This window comes from Astatotilapia calliptera, chromosome 6, assembly GCF_900246225.1.
Source record: "Astatotilapia calliptera chromosome 6, fAstCal1.2, whole genome shotgun sequence".
NCBI classification, from domain to species: domain Eukaryota; kingdom Metazoa; phylum Chordata; class Actinopteri; order Cichliformes; family Cichlidae; genus Astatotilapia; species Astatotilapia calliptera.
The window spans coordinates 37,171,218-37,191,664 of record NC_039307.1 but is presented as its reverse complement, the minus strand read 5'-3'; the positions used below and the strand labels follow the sequence as shown (position 1 = coordinate 37,191,664).

Below are 20,447 nucleotides of genomic sequence, written 5' to 3'. Positions count from 1 at the left end.
GAGCCAAAACCTCCTTCCATCAGTGAGAACTTTGAAGATGAAACGAGGCTGGGTCTTCCAACATGACAATGATCCAAAACACACCGCCCGGGCAACAAAGGAGTGGCTCCGTAAGAAGCATTTGAAAGTCCTGGAGTGGCCTAGCCAGTCTCCAGACCTCAACCCCATAGAAAATCTGTGGCGGGAGTTGAAAGTCCGTGTTGCTCGGCGACAGCCCCAAAACATCACTGCTCTCGAGAAGATCTGCATGGAGGAATGGGCCAAAATACCAGCTACTGTGTGTGCAAACCTGGTAAAGACCTACAGTAAACGTTTGACCTCTGTTATTGCCAACAAAGGTTATGTTACAAAGTATTGAGTTGTATTTTTGTTATTGACCAAATACTTATTTTCCACCCTGATTTACGAATAAATTCTTTACAAATCCTACCATGTGGATTCATGGATTTTTTTTTTTTTTTTCACATTCTGTCTCTCACAGTTGAAGTGTACCTCTGGTGCAAATTACTGACCTCTGTCATCATTTTAAGTGGGGGAACTTGCACAATCGGTGGCTGACTAAATACTTTTTTGCCCCACTGTAACTGAGACTGAATTCAACGTTTCTTATATGCAGGAAGATTAAACTCTGATGTCACAGTTCAACCTGTCAAGGTCTAAATCATCTGATTGAAGACAACACTGATAATCTTCAGTTATGAATTTTATATGCTTTAAATTGTTATAGCATATATAGCTATATGCTCAAGTCAACCCTGCAACACAAAGCGCATGTGGCACGGCATCCATGCCATCACTAACTACAGGAAGACGACACCTGCCTGCCATGGTGACGCCTCCATACCAGATGCACTGAACAACTTCTGCACGGTTTGACGCTCAGAATGATGTGTTGGTGAGGAAGTCGAACCCCACTCCTGGACTTTCTGTCGGAGAGACCTCAGACAGTTCGGATCGGTAACAGCATCTCAACACCACTACACTGAGCACTGGAGCCCCTCAGGGCTGTGTGCTCAGCCCACTGCTGTTCACTGCTGACTGACGACTGTGCAGCAATGCACAGTTAGAGACACATCATCAAGTTCACCGATGACATGAGTGTGGTGGGTGTCATCAGCAGCTTTGATCTTTACTTTCGTCTTCTTCTGCCTTTTCCAATTCTATTTAAACAACTGACAGACAATTTGTTCTTTTTAAGCATCCTCTAAGAACATTGTGGTGCTGTGAAAATCACATAAGGATAGCATGACTGATGTTTTCTTTGATTACACAAACCTCATGCAGGAGTAGTAAATGAATAATAGCTATTGCTTTTTAAATAACTGGATATCAATGACTTTAGCTTATTATATAATATTATACAGCATATTTCTAACCAACTCAACTGTGCGGTTCAATTTCTCTTGACAGCACTTTCTTTAAAAACATAACACATTTTGGGATGAACTTAGGGCACCATGGCATCATCTAGCAGCAGATTTTTATCAAGAATGTCTTGGTATGTTTTTCCATTCATCCTTTAATTATTTGAAGTGTGACTGTAGCCTACTGCTGCTGAAATACTGAAAAACAGACACCATCATGTTCCCACCTCCAAAATTCACTGTTGATGCAGACTGAGCAACTTTCTGCTGGATGGTTTAACTGTCTGGATTTTGGCCAAATGTATAATTGCCAGATTCTGATCCACTCTTCCTTTCCTGGTCCTCGTTGTGAGTTGTTTTTTTTTTTTTTTTTTAAAATCATAGAAGCTGTGCAATACTGTACAGCAGATTAATGGGACAGCACTGCAGATGCTTTAAAACCTGCCATAGAATCCTCTGGTTCTTCAACATTAAAGTAATCCAGTGACAGTTATGCGTATTTCCACTGCTGTACAGCAAACAATAACTGTTAATAATTAATTTTGCAAACTTTATTTTTCAAACTGTAAACAAATACGGTTTAAAAGAGCACTTCATAGCTGCATAAGAGTAACTCAGATTAACCAAGTAACCTAAAGTGTCCAGCTATCATATAAGGACCCCGTCCTACTTTGGGCTCCGCCTCCACATAACTTCATACGCGCGCGGGTTATTGAATTTACGCGCGAGGAATTTAATTCCGCCAGTGAAATGCAATTATTTGCTCAGATTAGTATTATTATTATTATTATTATTTGCTCGTGCATTTGTTGTAACATAAATGTCATTCCATATTTGTCTCTTCTGGTTTCTCACCCATCTAAGGGGCTCATCATCTCTGCCAAGTTCTAGTTAAAAGAAGAACAACTTAATTTGAATGCTTAATAGGACTGTATGTTACAATCCTTAGAGTAATTAGCACAATCCTTGAGTGGGTTGGAAGCGGGGGAAGCACTCGAACTAATTCGAAGTTCCGACGCATCATGTTTCATTTCATCATTTCCTTGTTCTAACGCTTTTGGCGGCACGTTTTCCCACAACCATCTTCTTCACCGCGTTTTCATTCATCCATCCAGGGATACCCAGAAGAAGACGTTGTTCGACTCGCAGGTCAGCTCCGACTCGAGTGCTTTGTTTTTATTAGCTTGCTTCAACACAGCGTTTGGCTTTTGGATGTTAATTGTCGGTTTGGTTTATATCGCATAAAGAATCGGAACACGTGTACTTGTTACTACTTAATGTATCGGTTACTCGTCTTTTAACTTGCTGGGTAAATTTAAATTCATCAAAACAATTAAAGTTGGGGTTAATTAAACTCAAACGCAGCTTCCGTCGCTAGAATAACGAGACACATATATTTATTCAAAGTTAATATCACTTTAATGATCCATCCTCTAAAGTTTCTTTAGTCAGGCAGTTGTTACAGATATTTAAAAAAAAACAGCAATATGCTTTAATCCGTTGAACATGTATTATGTTCCTTTCAGTAGATTAAGAAATAAAGTAGAATAATGTGATAAGACAACATGTGGAGATGTGACGTTAAACCATATTAATGACGCACGTCGATGTCTCACAGCCAGTCTCGGATGGACAAACCCTGCGGCATGGGGTGGCATGTGCCACACTACAATGATGTCTTGCCACCCTAGTTTTGCATATGACAGTGTTGTTTATTAAAATAAGATAGCATTAACACCTTTAACTACAGTTAACACGAAATATAAATTCTCAAACTGAACATATTGCATAGCGTTACCCCCCACCCCTCCATCATTAACACGTGGTTCAGCCCCAATAGTGCGGACAGATGTTGTGCCAAAAAGTGTTGCCTGCCAAAAACTGATTTCCAATGTTTCCGTGTGTTTTTTATGTGTAATATCTTTACGTATGTTGGTAAATAGACTTCGGTGAACAAGGTTTACAACAGGGTTATATATAAAATGTATAAATTACCTGTTTGTCAAGTATCCTTATAACTCTGTGTTATTGTACTTACATTATAACCAATCCGGTCCTTTTTGTCCACTTGATTGTTACAGGGATGTTGTTTGTGGCCCATGATTACTTGATGTCATTCATGAGGGTCAATTTTGACACATGTTTTACATATTATAGACCAACAACTTATTTATAGCATTTTAAATATGAGCAATCCGTTTTTGTCAAATACGGGAAATCAGTTTTTGGCAGGAGATCACTTTTATCCCTGTGGTGTTCTCCTCTGTCTTGTGGCAGACAAACAAATTTTTACAGTCACAAATAATTTGTGGGGCAACTTATTGTGACACCTGACTGTTCTCTCATTTGAGTTATACTAGTATTTTTAAATGGTTGTACAAAAGAAACAAGAACAAAAAAAAGTTTCTGTTCCTGCAGTCAACAGAGCATTTACTCAGTCAGTACATGTGATGGAAACACATCATTTTAATCATTATTAAGGGTCTTCTATTGACATCCGCAGAGACGTGACAAACTATCAGGATGTCGAATGAAAAGAGTGCACCTGTTGACCGGTGAGTCTGATTCCTAGAGATATACACACATCTAAAAGAATCCTCCTTTACATTGGAGGATTCTTTTACACTGGTTGGCGCTTCTTCTCACTTGTATTTTGTTTTCACAGCGGACAGGCTGTGGCCCTGATTATCTTTGTGCTCGGTCTAGGAACTCTGCTGCCCTGGAATTTTTTCATCACAGCATCTAAGGTTTCATGTTCACGTCATTTTCCACATTTTTAGCAGCAGATTCTTTACTCTAAATTGAGACCATCTTGACTATCGTCTATCCCTGTATCACATGTTAGCACTGTTAACTTTGAAAATGAATTGTGTAGGTAGGCAGGTCAGTTTGTTTCAATGTATACATTTTAATTAAATGATTTTATTATTAAAATAATGAAATAATGATGATTTTACTTAAAAACTGCTTGTATTTTATTCTTATTTAGGATTTTCATGATACACTACTGAGAAGAAAATAAGTTAAAAAAAACATGTCTGCAATTTTGCACAGGGATTCAAATCATTCTTGTTCTTTCTGTGTTTATTCTGTTACTTGAATCTTATAGCATGTACAGTATGTCCTTTTATAGCAAATTGCTTTTTTTTATCTTCCTCTTTAAGTATTTCAATGAACGTCTCAACTCAACTGGCACATCAGGAACTTCTCCCAAAGACTATAGCTATGACAGCTGGATGGCTTTGCTTTCCCAACTGCCACAGCTGCTGTTTACCCTTCTCAACTCTTTCCTGTATCAGCGGTGAGTGTTAAGAGCACTAAAACTGCTTGAATGGCTCTTCTAGATTAAGTTTGAGTCACAAGAACAAGACCTTTAAAGTTTTTAAATCTCTGACACTTTGGCTTCAGGTATCCTCTGATACCAAAGTGAAATAAATAAGCTGTAGTTATTACTTTGAAGAAGAGGCCATGTGTCACTCTTTATGTGTAAGACAACATCATAACCATAATACAAAGATGCAATCTACTTTCCTAACTTTGTAAAAGGATAAAGATAAGAAATAAATAGATCCAGAAACATAAATTTACTGAAATGTTATGAGTGACCCTAGTTTCTCATGCAATGGCAACATAACATGTTCATTTTAATAAATGCTTTCCAGCAAGTATTACACTGACTATAACTACAGTGAAATCCAAGACACAGTGAGGGAAAGCATTTTGGTCATCAGCTTTTCAGATTTTTCATTGCACTTTTTCATAGTGGACTATTACAAACACAGAATAGATGCTGCCGCAAATTCTTCCAGACTTGACCCTTGACCCTCCCTCCATGATGTTAGCGTTCCAGGTGCGCTGTTGCAGATGGGTGGGACAGTAACAACAAAGAATTTACATTCATTGAGTTTTTGAATTAGAGTTAATTATATGATTAATGTATTTATTTGTATTTGTTTTGCTTTAAGCAGTAGCAGTAGTAGTAATGTTAATGTTTTTTTCTTTAAACTGACTGAATGAACGAGCACATCTGCTCCAAATCTCTGTAATGTTGTTAGGAATTACTGCAATAGTCTGTAAGCATAGCTGGCTGGTACTGACAGAAATATGATGTCAATGTTAATAAAAGTTGAACCAAGCTGTCCTTAGTGGACAGGACAGGACCAGGTTTACCTGAAAACTAAAGAGTCTGATTATCTCCTCTGTTATCTGATGGTAATGAAGACATGTCTCTGTGCAGCGTGAGGGAGCGTGTTCGTGTGCCCTTCAGCCTGGTCGGCATCTTCCTCCTTTTCTCTCTCACTGCTGCTTTGGTCAAGGTCCCCATGGAGCCGGACAACTTCTTTTCCATTACTATGGCAACCATCTGGTTCATTAACAGTAGGTTCACTCAAACGATCCCATGACTGCAGTAACATTTTTACAGCTACAGATGAACTATGTAGCAGCTGTAAAATGTTTGTATCAGATCCCTAAATGTTACATTTGGCACTGGCAAATCACAACGTAGTTCAAACATTAAATTGTAAATACTTTTCAGGCTTATTGTCTTTATCAAAAATATGCCAAGAATTATAGTCTAAGTATATATATGTGTATATATGTATGTATATATATATATGTGTATGTATATATATGTAGACTATAATTATAGTCTAACTAATCATGTACCTTGTGTGAGTGCAGTGTGCGGAGCAGTGCTGCAGGGCAGTCTCTTCGGTATGGTGGGCCTCTTTCCCCCTCGTTACAGCACTCTGTTCATGAGTGGTCAGGGCCTCGCTGGGATCTTTGCCGCCTTAGCCATGCTCTTCTCTATTTTAGGTAAGCATTGATCCTCCTCACAGGCAAAATGTATTTATTTTTTTATTTCATCGTTAGTAATTTAAATATACCAGTATCACACTGTAAAAAATGTAAAATTACTGGAGTTTGGAGGTGTAAATGAAGCTGTTTGCCTGCAGGTAAATCAGATCAAAGCTCGGCTGCACTGGGATACTTCATAACACCCTGTGTGGCTACTCTGGGGACTCTGGTATGCTACCTGCTGCTGCCACGCCTGGTATGGAGACGCCACATAAAATCACTATCACAAAAGGACATGAAAATGACTGTTTTGAACTGAACTGAAAAATCTGTGTCATATATTAACTAAAAAAATGAATTGAATCATGTCAGTGGAAGAAAAGCCACATTACAGTCTTCTGAAAATGTTGACTCCTCTGCAGAAGTTTGCTGATTTCTATCTGAACAGACATCAGCCTGATAAAGTGGAGGAGGTCTTCCTTGAGAGCACAGGTTGGTTCTCATTAAGTATAATGAATAAAAATATGATTTCTTTCAGCGTTATGTTAGATAGCTGACATGTTAGCCGAGCTACGTTCAGTGTTAATGAGGCTTACAACTGATTCTTTTGATTTTTCCTTTCAAAGAAAATAATAAAAAGGACCTGGAGGCAAACGGGAAGCTCAGTAAGCAAGAGGAGAATCAGGAACATTCCTCAGTCCTGGCTGTCTTTAAGAAGGTGAACGTTAGCTTTGGTGTCCATTTTTTAAACTTCTTCTGCTAGCATTGACTAAACCCCTCAAACCTCCTCTGTTGATCACAGTAACATGTTTTAAACTGTTTAGACTTTTGCCTACATAGAGACATACTGGTCCGCGGCTCCAAATCTAACAACCCAAAATTGTTATGATGGCGCAGTCTAATGTAATAGTGGAAGCTGGCTCTGAGAGGTTGTACAAAGTCTTCTATCAAAGAGCTGATACACTTTTGCTAACCTCAGATGAAAAATGTTCCTCGTGTAGTCCTGGAGCTTATCTTCACACGCGTTCCCAAATGCCTCCTTACTGGAATCACTGACTAACACCTTCCTGTGTTTCTCAGATCTGGCTGATGGCTCTGTGCGTGACGTGTGTCTTTGCTGTTACCCTGTCGGTGTTTCCTGTCATCACAGTGCGAGTAAGGACTGTCTACGACAATGCTGAATGGGGTAAGACATCATTACAGCATTACTGCAGACTACAGAAGCATCTGGTTGACCATATGACTCCAGAGCAGGTTATGTGTTCAGCACAAGTTTGTGTAATGGTCTAACCAAGTTAAAGAGAAAGAGAAACCCTCAGGCCATTGAAAACTTTCTGCAAAAATCCCTCGCTCACCGATGAATTCTTCCTTATAGTCCACCCTCTGCTTCCTCTTCCTAACAGACAATGTGTTCACCTGTGTCTGCTGTTTCATTGTTTTCAATGTCATGGACTTGGCCGGTCGCACAACCCCATACATCGTCCAGTGGGTGAGTCTGCAGCCTGCCTTCTTCAAACATTTTTGTTTCTAAGATAGAAATCAACAAACCAATCGAATATTGTTTCGTGAGGACTGGAGGTGTTTTTTTCCACTTCAAAGGATTCCTGTGGAAAACGGCCTTTACTGAAGGATTTCAATAAAAACCATTTTGATTATGAAAACAATAAAAAGAAATGTTGTTTTAGTATTGGAATTTTTACAGTGTCCATAGTCTAAATATATTACTTAAATAGTTTGATAGCATCGTTATTAGTTATTAGTTATTTACAGTTACATGTGTCCACATTATAGACAATATAAGCACGGTTATTTTGTTGCATGGTTATTGTGATGTGAAACAATAACAGATGAAATCCACAAACTTTATAGTTTAAAGTCCAGACTTTTGACACAAGTTGAAACTGAGACTCAGTGAGGCTGCGTCTTGCTGCTAGATCATCTTAAATCATGTGATTTGGAAATGCAGGCGTGTCTACTGACTCCAGAGGACTGATAGCTGAAATCCACACAGCACTCATTGAGTCATTATGTTACACGTAATCTGACTTTGAAGTTGCGATGTTACAGATAACTTCAGCGACTGATTTCTGTATGTTTTTGTGCAGCCGTCGAAGGAGAGTCGTTGGTTTCCTGCCGTCGTGTTTTCTCGCCTGGTCTTCATCCCTCTGGTCATGTTATGTAATGTCCAGGACTCTAAACTAACCGCCGTCTTCCGCCACGACTGTGCCTTTGTCGTCATCATGGCTCTGTTTGCCTTCTCGAATGGATACCTGGCAAGCCTCTGCATGGCCTACGCTCCACAGTGAGTCCTCAACAGACCCCAATTTAAAAAAAATCCCTCTATAGGATATAAACTGCTCTTTAATGATGTGACTTAGTTTGTGTGCTAACACGTGAAGACTTCCACAACTTGATTACAATGAGGCAGATGTGATGGAGCTTGAAGCACAAGATAAATCAATACTTTACTGATCCCACGAGGAACGTGATTGTGTTACAGCAGCAGCATAAGGTCAAAGTGCCACAGGTGCATAGTGAGGGACTTTTACTGTGTGAGAGTGAGAAGAAAATCTCTCTATAAAACAGTAATCTAAAATAAAAAATAAGAATGAGAAAATTTCCATTGGAGTTTTATTTGATTTGTTTGAATATTTAAATTAAATTAAGCGTTTGTACCTGAAAGTAGGTGAAAACTGAATCCTTGCTTCACTTTAACAAACTCAAGAATTACAGACAGAAGAAGCCAGTCACAGCTCCGAGTCCCCACATGTTGGGCACATGAGCTACACATAAAATGTAACATGGGATTTATTTCAGCCGAAATAAAGAAATAAATCTGCCAAAGGTGCAGACCGCCTACTTTATATGGCACCTTATATGTATGTTACCACTGACTGAGAACACTACACCCACTGACACATGCACACCATTCCTGTGTTTCTTGTGAAACATGTCATTCAAGTCACAGACTTCAGTGGAACAAAACAAAGACATTCAGCACAATTTTCTGGCTGAACAAAACCCAAGAAGAAGAAGAATGTCTTGTGGCACCTAGTGGCTGGATGGTGCAACTGCAAAATCTTTTGGTGTGAATTTTGAACAGGGTCAGGGAAAGTTCCCTCTAAGCTGCGCACGTGCGCACTGCTGACACGGTCTCTGCGCACAGAAAATCTGTGTTGTGCACAAAAAAGAAAAATATTTAACCGGAATTGAAATTAAAATTAAAACTTTAACAATTCTGTTTTGCAGTGTTAGTAAGTGACTGGCTGCTCCCATATGGTAAATGGTAAATGGCCTGTATTTGTATAACGCTTTACTTAGTCCCTAAGTACCACCAAAGCGCTTTACACTACATTCAGTCATCCACCTATTCAGACACACATTCACATACTGGTGATGTCAAGCTACATTGTAGCCACAGCTGCCCTGCGGCGCACTGACAGAGTATGGGATTAGAACGATGCCACCTTATCCCATAGTCCAGCCAATAATGTGATTCACATTCGTATATACGCAGCTAATAAACATCGTTGACAGGCTATGACAGCGTCCTTATGTGCTGACACCGGTGTTTTAGCTAGCAAAGCGGCGTGGCTGATGTGGAGTGAAGCCACGGTCATGACAACATGTACAATCTTTGGAGATGTGAGCAGGACAGACGGAACAATTGGTGGAAAAAGTGTGGACTTTATACCAGTTTTTAAATTGTGTTGATCGGCCACATAAAACCAGAGTTATGATAAAAAATATCTGCAATGTTTGGTTTTCTTCCTGAATACTGTCGTTGTTTATAGTTACTGCAGGAAGAAACGGTAAAAACGACGTTTTATAAGGAAAACACTCGAAAGCCTGTGAGCAAAGACAAAAAAAAAACAAACCCTTTCCTATTGGTCGAAAAATGTACCGTGTCAACCAATGAAAAAATGATATGGCAACAGTTGTTTAGGAAGGGGGAAAGTTTTAGGGGTGACGGCGGTGTATTGCGACGTTTAGCGCAAATCTTGTGTAGTTAGTGTGTAGTGTAGTCAATAGTTTTGTTGTGTGTGTCAGAACAACGAGGCGACTGCTGAATGTTACAGGTGTTACAGCAGTGATACATCTGCTGCTGTCAGGCCTGCAGGTATCAGGCTGTTGTTCTCCTTCATCTCATAGTGGACAGAAATTATTTTTTGGAGTGGCACAAATAATTTGTGTGGATTCAGATTTGATGCAGAACAGCTGATTGTTCTGTAGAAAGTTTGAAGTGTTTATTTAAAAAACGCCTTGGCTGCATTTTTAGATAAACAGCTGCAAAAAAAATTTGCTGTTTGCAAAACTCAGTTACTTTTTTGAAGAAGTAACTATATAATTAATTGCCCAACATTGGTCATTATATACTGTATTTTGCAGACAGAGTTACAGGACTCTCTCCCAGACCACAGACTCATAATACAAGTCACAGCTTTATAAAAAAGAAAGAAAGTTGTGTTTTCAAAGTTGGAGTTCAAGTTATTTTTACTTCCAATTGTGTTAGCATACTACACAGGTCATGAACAAGATTTTTTTTTAAATTTTCATTGTAAGTGGGGCTAAAGCACTTAATTAAAAGTAGTCTAACATAAATGTAAATGCTGTAATTTGATTACTTTATTAAACCATGTAACTTGGATGGATTCGATGCCTGCGTGACCACAGTGCACACGTCTGCTGTTGCTCACAGTGGTCCAAGTGTCCGCTCAGGGAGTTTGTGTGTTCAGGGATCCCTGAAACCCTCCACCAGCCCTACTGCAGAACAAAAAGCAAACTAGGATACATTTATAGGAAGTAAATAAGGTACTTTAACTAATAACTAAAAAATAACAAACTGCTGCACAATAATTGAGAGAAAACACATCCCAAATGACAAAAAACTTTCAACAATGAATACAACAAAAACAGACTAAACACAGGGGAAAAAAGGAGACCAACACTGAACTTTATCAGGCATTAACAAGAGAGGGAAGAGAAAGGCAACAGGGAGGAAACAGAAAGCCACATGAGGTTTTAAACCTTCAAAATAAAACAGGAAGTAAACCAAAGTAATACAGGCAACATGAAGACACAAGCACTTCACTTGTACTGATGGTTTGTGAAAAACTTTCATGTGTTTTTGTCGAAGAATAAATGAAAAAGATGAATCGACTTCTCTGTGTGTTGTGTTCACTGTACTGGATAGTGTTGTAACTGTGTGTTTTCGTCTCCTTCAGGTTGGTGCGGTGTAAGGATTGCGAGACAGCTGGCTCTTTGATGACCTTCTTCTTGGTCCTGGGTTTGGCTGTGGGAGCATCGTTCTCATTCCTACTAGGAAAACTGGTTTAAAGGTAGTAGGAAAACTGTATATCTGACATTTGATGACATATTGTTATGAAAAGTGTAAAAGCACTTGATGCTTATCCTGTTCTTAGTTATATGTTATATCTTATATGAGACACAACGACAACTCTATATAAAGTACTGAGCTGTCCATTTGTTGCACTGGCATTTTAAAGTAAGCCATGCAGGATTTCTAAATGAATGTTTTACTCTTTGTAATACAGAGTAAGTATTTCAGTCTCAGGTAGGTGCTGGCATTATTTTACGTGATTTGTGTCACATTGAATACTTCATTGGAAAGGGCAATTCATTTGAGAGACATTGATCAATGCAGCTAAAATAAATCATTTCTCTCTTGTTGTTTTTTTTAAATATTAATTAATGGGACCTTTTATATCTTTGCTTTACACGACTGTATTTATCTCTCAGTTTTTCAGTGTTTTTTTAAAAATATTAATGTTTTTTACCTGAAGACAGTTTAAAAAAAATACTTAAATTAAATGAACTATAAACTTTTTCACTGCTTATTTCTGTTTTTGTAATTTTTATACGTTGCAATAAATGTTTTTTTTTTATGTATGTTCAAACTTTTAATAAAGGCTTGTTCAAAATGGTTTCCCATTCTTGTTTTATGTCACAGTTTTTACAAATTGATATATTTGCCTTTGTATCAAAATGTCAAAGTATCAGTGAGTCCAGTTTTTGTATATTTGCATGACCTGGCAGTTCAGTACATCCCATCCTGCCTTAGTGGTATTAGTCATAGTTGGGGCATTACTCTGTCAATTACTCTGATTACAGGCCTCATCCAACTTATGTGATCCAACCTGTCTAAATGGATGGATGGGTGGAATTTTTTAAATAGGGAAATTCTATAAAAAAACGTACTGGCTTAGGGAACCACGGTGGTGAGGTGGTTAGCACTGTTGCTTCACAGAAAACTCCACCCTCTGAAGTTTGGATGTTCTCCCTGTGAATACCCTGACTACCCTGAATTCATTAAGTGGAACAAGATGGATGATGGGATGTATGTTAACTCTCAAACTCTACAGCCACAACCAATCAATCCCCAGCTCCTACAGTCCATGTGTATGCAAGATACATAACCTTCTCTGCCCCTCATGCATCCATCAGGGTTTGACTGTGTGTGTGGGGAAAAAGTGTTTATGCATAGATGAAAGCACTGTATGAAAGTGTGTGACTGAGGAATGAGCCTTGTAGTAGAAAGGCCCATTTACTGTGTTAACTGAACCCTAACACTAGATGGATTTCTAGAGACCTGGTGGATGCTAAGGTTCTAGAATACTGCAACAACAAACACTGATATGTGCTGAAGGAAAACCCACTTGATAGCATTCACTTTACCAAATTACCTTATAGACTGTGTATTATTTTGTTTCTCTTTGTACCGATTTTCTCTCTGCGTTTTAATAACTTGTGCGCATTTTTCATCTCTTTATAGTCATTTTGTTTCTGTGAAGATGTCTGAAATGTTGTTGCATTCATTATCTGTAGTTTTAAACGTCACTGTAGCCATTTTGTCATTTTCCAAAACAGTTTGGATGCTGCATAAAATGTGTCAGTCAAAACAGCATGTACTGATTTGAAAATCTCATAAACCCACATTTTATTTAGGTTGTAGCTTTTCCTGCTGTTGCTTTGTACTGTTCTGGTTGTATGTCATTCCTTCAATTCATACACTAACATATGCACAGTATCACATTTTCATTCTGGTTAGAAGGGGTGGAGCTTCTTCACATGTGAATATCCCTGCTAGCTTTGTTTTTGTTATTACAGCAAATCACTGATAAGTATCTGTTTAGTGTAATCAGAAGAAACTGTAGCTACCAACAGATGCTTTCATGTGGTGCCCAGCATGTAGAACACGGTATGCAGCGAGTGCACTGTAGCCTCTTGTTCTAAGGCTGCTTGCATTTCCCGTTTCCTGCAGCTCAGCCCATTCCTGTGACTCCATGTCCTCTGCTTCCTCCCATTCTTTGATTCTTCATTTGTGACTTCAGAAAAGTCACAACAAGAAGTGTTTCAGTATTCTCTAAACCACATTAGAAATGCAATTTCAGGCCCACAGACAGGTAAAAATAAGCTCCACAGCTCGGCTGCAGACACTGTGAGTATTTATGGATTGAGTCTATTCTTTATATCTTGATATCTCAAATGGGATAGGAACACTGATTGTATCCGATTAAAAACTATTGTGTATCTAAAGGTAGTAACAATTAAGATAAGTCTAGTGTTTCTGTTTGCATTTGGCCTCATGCACTGTCCTACTGTAGAGCTTCAAAAATATATTCCCCTTGAAAAACAGTAAAAATATTTGTTGTTTGTCTTTATTTTTAATGATGCTCTCAATTTGAGAATTACTGAGTGATGGACGAATAGATTTACAGCTCAAAGTCAAATCAGTTTTATTGTTGGTTTTTTAAATCGTGATTTCTTCTGTGCACTTGAGTTGTTTTACTCTGCATATCTATATTCTGCATTGTATTAACAAATATAGAAATGCAGACCAAGTTTGATTACCTGGTTTAAGAAACATTTCTGTATGCGGCGCCGTTTGTAAAGTGAAACATGCTGAAATTAACGGCAACATTTTTCCACATTTAGCTCAAAACCTTACAAAAACATATTTTTTCGAGTAATTTTTTACAACATTTAGTAAAATATTTGTAACTTTTCATCAAATGTTAAATATTAAATCTAAATATTATATTTAATAATATAAATATTCAGTGGACAGCTGACACGGCACACCACCGAACAAATGTATCTTCTCCCGCTGAGCTTTTGCGTGAACTCTGCACTTTATCCTCAGACATGAAGGTAAATAAATTGACTGCATTCTTTCAGGCACTTTTTTCGAGAATTCTTGGCAGTATGAAAAATATGAGACTTGTAAACTTGAAGCTTTTGAAGTAAATAAGACATATTGTATTTAATTTGCTGTGCTTGAAGCGGATTTATTTTATTTTGCCTTAAGTTGTAGCCTCACAATGAGCGCACTTGTTAGAAACAGGAAGGCATGCAGGGCAGCTGATTATCAAAAATGTGTGTGTGTGTGTGTGTGTGTGTGTGTGCTGAGATTAAGCTTTGCGTCACTGTTCATTCAGCGACCAGCAGACAAACTGGATCTGCAGCTTATTTCTTTGCTTTTTGTTCCCTTCAGGTTAACATGGCTGAAACACACAGTTTGACAGCAGCGCAGGGCAGGAAGGTAAGTGACCACAACGATGAAGCAGAGAGGGGACACAGAGACGAAGCAGGCTGACAAACTACTTCATTACTTTCCGTTTCTGATTTCGATCTATTTCTCAGGTGGCTGTTTAGACACAACCTAAGCTTTCTTGGCTTTGAAAACTATCAACCTGTTCTAGTACAGGTAGTTTTAAAATGGCAGAAGTAAGTAAAGCGACTCTTCCGCTTAGAGCCACCAAAATAAAGGCCCAGTGTTTGCTTGTTTTTTAAATAAAAATAAACACACGCGCACAAAGAAAGAAAAATAAAACTAATACAATCAACTTAAGTCTTATATCGAAATTATATTATGGTTATCCCATATTCCAACTTTACTTTTCCAATATCAGTTCTTGAGCAAGTTAATAATTGGTTTAACAATACGCGTAGAAGGGTTGATGGTCGTGATAGAAGATTCAGCTCCGGTCTGTAAAAATACTCACTTCATTCTTTTCTGGTAAATTATAAATCAACTGAACATGTAAATTGCTCGTAAGTGAGCTTCTGATTTGTTATTACGAAGTTTGTAGCACGAGTTCAAATCTGAAGCTTATATTTTGAAGGTCAACTTCAACTCAAATAGCTTCCTGCCTTGTTCACGCTTTGAGGGCACGTGATCAAACTGTGACCTATGCTTTGACTTCATTCGGCCAGCAGGAGTGAAGTAAATACCAAGCTTTCTATTGTAAACCGAAATAATTGTCTATGTAATTGTGATGTATTTATTGTCACGCTATCTATCTATCTATCTATCTATCTATCTATCTATCTATCTATCTATCTATCTATCTATCTATCTATCTATCTATCTATCTATCTATCTATCTATCTATCTATCTACACTTCCGGTGAAGTGGCAATCATTTTTTTTGCTTCCTTTCAGAAATGGAATTTACCACAGAGAGGTGGGACTGAGCCTAGAAAAGCAAATACTGACCCTCCTGACAGAGACACTGAGAGAAAACTGGTAATGTCACATGAATATCAAGCAAACACACTTTGATGTGAAGGCTGCAAGTAACAAAATAAAACAAAACTATTTCATCTTTGATGGAAATTTAAAATGTAAAGTTTGTTATTTTAATCACAAATAAGCTGTGCATCATGTCAATAACAGTTACATTATTAATAGCTTATTAATCAGTTTCAGTGTAATAAATAAACACAATATATTTGAATTTCATGTCATTTCATGTCAGTTCAAATCAATTCTATTTATACAGCACCACATCACAACAACAGTGCTTCATATTGTAAGGTAGACCCTACAATAATACATACGGTGAAAAACCCAACAATCATATGACCCCCTATGAGCAAGCACTTTGGCGACAGTGGGAAGGAAAAACTCCCTTTTAACAGGAAGAAACCTCTGACAGAACCAGGCTCAGGGAGGAGCGGGGTCATCTGCTGCGACCGGTTGGGGTGAGAGAAGGAAGACAGGATAAAAGACATGCTGTGGAAGAGAGACAGAGGTTAATAACAGATATGATTCAATGCAGAGAGGTCTATTAACACACAGTGAGTAAGAAAGGTGACTGGAAAGGAAAAACTCAATGCATCATGGGAATCCCCGGCAGCCTACGTCTATTGCAGCATAACTAAGGGAGGATTCAGGGTCACCTGGTCCAGCCCTAACTATATGCTTTAGCAAAAAGGAAAGTTTGAAGCCTAATCTTGAAAGTAGAGATAGTGTCTGTCTCCTGAATCCAAACTGGAAGCTGGTTCCACAGAAGAGGGGCCTGAAAACTGAAGGCTCTGCCTCCCATTCTACTTTTAAATACTCTAGGAACAACAAGTAGGCCTGCAGAGCGAGAGCGAAGTGCTCTAATAGGGTGATCTGGTACTACAAGGTCATTAAGATAAGATGGGGCCTGATTATTTAAGACCTTGTATGTGAGGAGCAGGATTTTGAATTCAATTCTGGATTTAACAGGAAGCCAATGAAGGGAAGCCAAAACAGGAGAAATCTGCTCTCTCTTTCTAGTCCCTGTCAGGACTCTTGCTGCAGCATTTTGGATCAGCTGAAGGCTTTTCAGTGAGTTTTTTGGGCATCCTGATAATAATGAATTACAGTCGTCCAGCCTGGAAGTAATAAATGCATGAACTAGTTTTTCAGCGTCACTCTGAGACAGGATATTTCTAATTTTAGAGATGTTGCGCAAATGGAAAATGTTCAATATGTGCACTGAATCTGGTTAGATACCATATTTCTAAGATTGTCAGGGCCGAGTACAAATAACCCCAATTTAATCTGAATTTAGAAGCGAAAGTTAGAGGTCTTTATGTCTTTAAGACATTCCTGCAGTTTAAGTAAATGGTGTGTGTTTTCTGGCTTCATGGACAGATAGAGCTGGGTGTCATCCGCACAGCACTGAAAATGTATGCTATGCCTTCTGATGATACTGCCTAAGGGAAGCATGTATGATGTATAATATAATATAAAATGTGTATTTTTCTATTTATTTTGCAGTGGATCTTGTAAAATTTTTATTTTTATCCAATTTACACTTTACTTAGAAAACATTTTGGAAATAAAGTAACACTTTAGCCTTTTCTGGTCAGATTATGCTACCATTTACACAGTGACTGCCCTACAATATATAGTGCCTGGAGGTGACTGTTGTTGTGATTTGGTGCTACAGAAGTGAATTTAATTTTTTCAACAAAAAGCACATTTGTATTCTTTCCGTTTTGTCTTAAACGTTTTCAGCTTTATTCTTGAATTCTCAGTAATTTTTGTAATTTTATTGTACCATATATTTCCATTAGATTCATCCAAAATTATTTAGGCTCACCACTTGCTTGCCTTTTGATTTTTTAGTTTTTAACTTTATTATTTAAATCAAATTTAATTAACTGTGGTTTTTCAGCATTTTGTTGCTCTATGCAAATGCTTGTGTGTGCAGGCAGTTCCTTTCAGAGGTCGTATCCCAGGAGGAATGCAGCTGGGGAAAAGGATCATAGTGATTGGTACTGTGAATCCCCATCCTGATAGGTAGAAATGTTTTGTGTAATTACTGACTTTCCATCCTTCCCACAGTATTACCACATTATATACGAGATCCTTCTTCCCTCCATACCTATTCCTCTAAAATTATTTAATATGAAGGCAGCATGAGCAGAGTGTTACAGCCCCTTTAAGAATGTTGCATCATGGACAGTGTAGTCTGTGCTGCAGGGGGAATGTGTGGGACAGCCCCTCCTGTTGTGTGCATGTGAGGGCGAGGGAGGGAGAAAAAGGAGGGTCAAAAAGTACGAGTTGCTACTGATGAGAAACGGAAAATGAAAGCATGTAAATATAATAATAACCACTGCAGCCAGTGCAGAGTGCCCGATGAGTTAGTTAAGCATGAGAAAAACAATTGTGCTTACATCTGCAGTTTTGTCTCGTTATACAATATTTAAAATAAAAAAACTACATTTTTGGAAATATTTGTGGATGTTTTCTTTTTTGTTCTGATTGAATACTTAAGCATTCCAGCAGTGGCCCCTAGCAGCTCTGAGTTTGAGACAGCTGCCTTAAAGACTTTTGAAGTGAATGCTGAAGAAATGTTATCTAGACAGAATTTAAAACAGGTCTCTGTGACTTTGAGGGGTGAAGATGGGCTTAAAGTCAGTGACATCAGTATGGTAATCGCCTCTCCTACAGAGATTTCTCCATTATTCAAGTCCAAAACGATGCCTGATTGTAGGATTCCCTTTTGAGAAACCACCGCATATAAAATTCATTTATTATGTGATAATCTAAGGAAAGGTGTGGCCAGATTCATACTGTATATCCATCCCCCTGTTAGGTTCTACATTGCCCTGACATGTGGTTGTGGCACATCCAGGGAGCCTCCACCTGATGTGGCTCTGGAGATGTGTGTTCGATTCAAGGACAGACAAGTGCTACGAAGAGCCTGCATGTCTGGATCCTGGGGAGATGTTGACAAAGCTGTTCCCTTTTTCCCCTTCATCAGAGACCAGCCCTTCAAGGTACCATAAACTTGTTGATACTGTAATGGCATTTATGAGTTTATGCTATACATATAAATTACATGTGTAGAATATGTTAGTGCAAAATAGAGTACATTCCATGGATATGTTATTGTTACCGAGTGATTTTGGGTGTCATGAAATGATCGGCAATAACAAGGAGTACACGAATGAATGGCAACTACTCAGTGCACACCGCTCCTGAAAGAAAAAGACTGTAAAATTAACTAAACATTCCCTCTGTCCTCACAGATTGAGATTCGGTGTGAACAAAGCAGATTTCGTGTGTTTGTGGATGGCCAGCAGCTGTTTTATTTTCACCACAGAGTGACATCACTCAAAGACATTGATACCTTATGGATCAAAGGTAGCATCATTATCTCCAAACTGGGTTAAGCAGTGTCCCTGCTCAGCAGGAGGTCTCGGATTTCAGTGTTATTTGCACTGTGTGTATTCACTCCAGGCGTTCTGGTACCAGATGATGCTGGTACAACAAAACAAGATTTACAAATGTCCATATTAGTGTGTGATTAATAGTTTCTGATGTTCAGAAATGCATTGTGCGTTCTACAAACAAATGTTAGTTTAAATGAAAGTTAAAACTTTAATAAATTCAGATTCCACATGAATGGACTGTAGAGTTATGGGTCTCTGTCATGATCCTGGGTCGTTGACCCAGCGTTTTGTGTTTCTTTTTGGGTTCATCTTGTGTTTGGTGTTTATTCTGATTCTGTATTAATTCTTTGGGTTGGTTGTCGTGTTATTATCCCTACCTGTGTCTCCCCTCTGTGCTCCGTTCAGGTCCCTGCGTTTTTGTTGCAAAACAGTCTGTGTGTTTCCGGTTTTACTTTGTAGGTCTGCTTCTCATCATGTCCATTAGTGTCAGCTGTGTTTCTCGGTGTATCTACGTCTCTCTGCATTCTCCGCTCCCCGTTTCATGCTTAGGTTTGTCATTTAGTTTTCCCAGTCTAGGTTTTTTTCAGTCATTCGTCTTTTCTCACTACCTGTTCAGTCGCTCCACTTCTGTAAATAAAACGTCATTCTCATCACCAGTCAACTGCCTGCATTTTGGGTCATTTTCCTCCTACACCACACGGCTCACCCCGCCAGCCGTGACAGTCTCTTTTCATCAACATATATCACAACATCAGTTTCTAGTTCAGTGTATCAGTGTATGTATTAACAGTCTGTAAGTGGAGGCTTTATTATATAAATACCTGTTTGTCCTAACTGGAATTTTACTTGCTACAAAAATACTTTTGGTTTTGTTAAATTTTTGTATTTTTTGGTAATTAATGCATTTATCAATACTTATAACTTGAGCACTTTTGAAAATCTTCTGTTTGTAGATTATTAGATTACAACATATATTTCTTAAACTGGTTAATAAATATTTAAAATGTATACGTTATTGCCTTTTATTAAATCTTAAAGTTAACTGTAAGATAGTAACAATTAATGACTGACTTTTATTGTTCTTTTATTTTTTATCTTTATCTTTTATTTTTTTAAGCTAATAATAGAATCAGGTGCATTGTGTGTATTCGCGTTTTAGGGCTGTTATCAGTTTTGCTTTTATTGACGCCAATGTGAATAAGTGTAGGCCTTAGCTGTAGTACAGCAGTTTCACCATAAGGTGGCTGCAGAGGATATTGGTATACATGAGGCAACGGTACAGGTTAACATGAAATGATAAATCTTCCTGAGAACCAGCCCAAT

At 38.3% G+C, this 20,447-nt stretch overlaps 2 protein-coding genes across 5 annotated transcripts; both read left to right on the top strand.

The window, feature by feature from the left end:
- Positions 1-2,103: 2,103 nt before the first annotated feature.
- LOC113024728 (equilibrative nucleoside transporter 2-like) lies at positions 2,104-12,010 on the top strand. Of its 2 annotated transcripts, none has more exons than XM_026172022.1 (13): positions 2,104-2,513; positions 3,868-3,919; positions 4,030-4,111; positions 4,529-4,665; positions 5,602-5,741; positions 6,048-6,182; positions 6,323-6,420; positions 6,587-6,656; positions 6,791-6,882; positions 7,245-7,350; positions 7,568-7,653; positions 8,270-8,466; positions 11,390-12,010. In XM_026172022.1, exons 2-13 carry the CDS (start codon positions 3,888-3,890, stop codon positions 11,499-11,501), a joined length of 1,287 nt encoding a protein of 428 aa, XP_026027807.1. In that variant the 5' UTR covers positions 2,104-2,513; positions 3,868-3,887; the 3' UTR covers positions 11,502-12,010. The 2 variants fall into 2 exon arrangements, with proteins under 2 accessions (XP_026027807.1, XP_026027808.1); XM_026172023.1 differs by having other exon boundaries at positions 3,846-3,919.
- A 1,509-nt stretch (positions 12,011-13,519) lies between these two features.
- On the top strand, positions 13,520-19,782 carry LOC113023369 (galectin-related protein-like). 3 transcript variants are annotated; one of them, XM_026169376.1, is made up of 6 exons: positions 13,520-13,623; positions 14,680-14,727; positions 15,631-15,714; positions 17,657-17,745; positions 18,545-18,728; positions 18,981-19,782. In XM_026169376.1, the coding sequence occupies exons 2-6, from the start codon at positions 14,686-14,688 to the stop codon at positions 19,122-19,124; spliced, it is 543 nt and encodes a 180-aa protein (XP_026025161.1). In that variant the 5' UTR covers positions 13,520-13,623; positions 14,680-14,685; the 3' UTR covers positions 19,125-19,782. The 3 variants fall into 3 exon arrangements, with proteins under 3 accessions (XP_026025161.1, XP_026025160.1, XP_026025159.1); XM_026169375.1 differs by lacking the exon at positions 13,520-13,623 and adding an exon at positions 14,261-14,336; XM_026169374.1 differs by lacking the exon at positions 13,520-13,623 and having other exon boundaries at positions 14,452-14,727.
- Positions 19,783-20,447: the final 665 nt, after the last annotated feature.

Bases quoted from the DNA above. Each gene is read 5' to 3' on its own strand.
- LOC113024728 (XM_026172022.1), top strand. From the start codon at position 3,888: ATGTCGAATGAAAAGAGTGCACCTGTTGACCG. The intron at 3,920-4,029 runs GTGAGTCTGATT...TTGTTTTCACAG, and splicing joins AAGAGTGCACCTGTTGACCG to CGGACAGGCTGTGGCCCTGA. The intron at 7,654-8,269 runs GTGAGTCTGCAG...GTTTTTGTGCAG, and splicing joins CCCCATACATCGTCCAGTGG to CCGTCGAAGGAGAGTCGTTG.
- LOC113023369 (XM_026169374.1), top strand. From the start codon at position 14,560: ATGTGTGTGTGTGTGTGTGTGTGTGTGTGTGCTGAGATTAAGCTTTGC. The intron at 14,728-15,630 runs GTAAGTGACCAC...GCTTCCTTTCAG, and splicing joins CAGCAGCGCAGGGCAGGAAG to AAATGGAATTTACCACAGAG. The intron at 18,729-18,980 runs GTACCATAAACT...CTGTCCTCACAG, and splicing joins TCAGAGACCAGCCCTTCAAG to ATTGAGATTCGGTGTGAACA.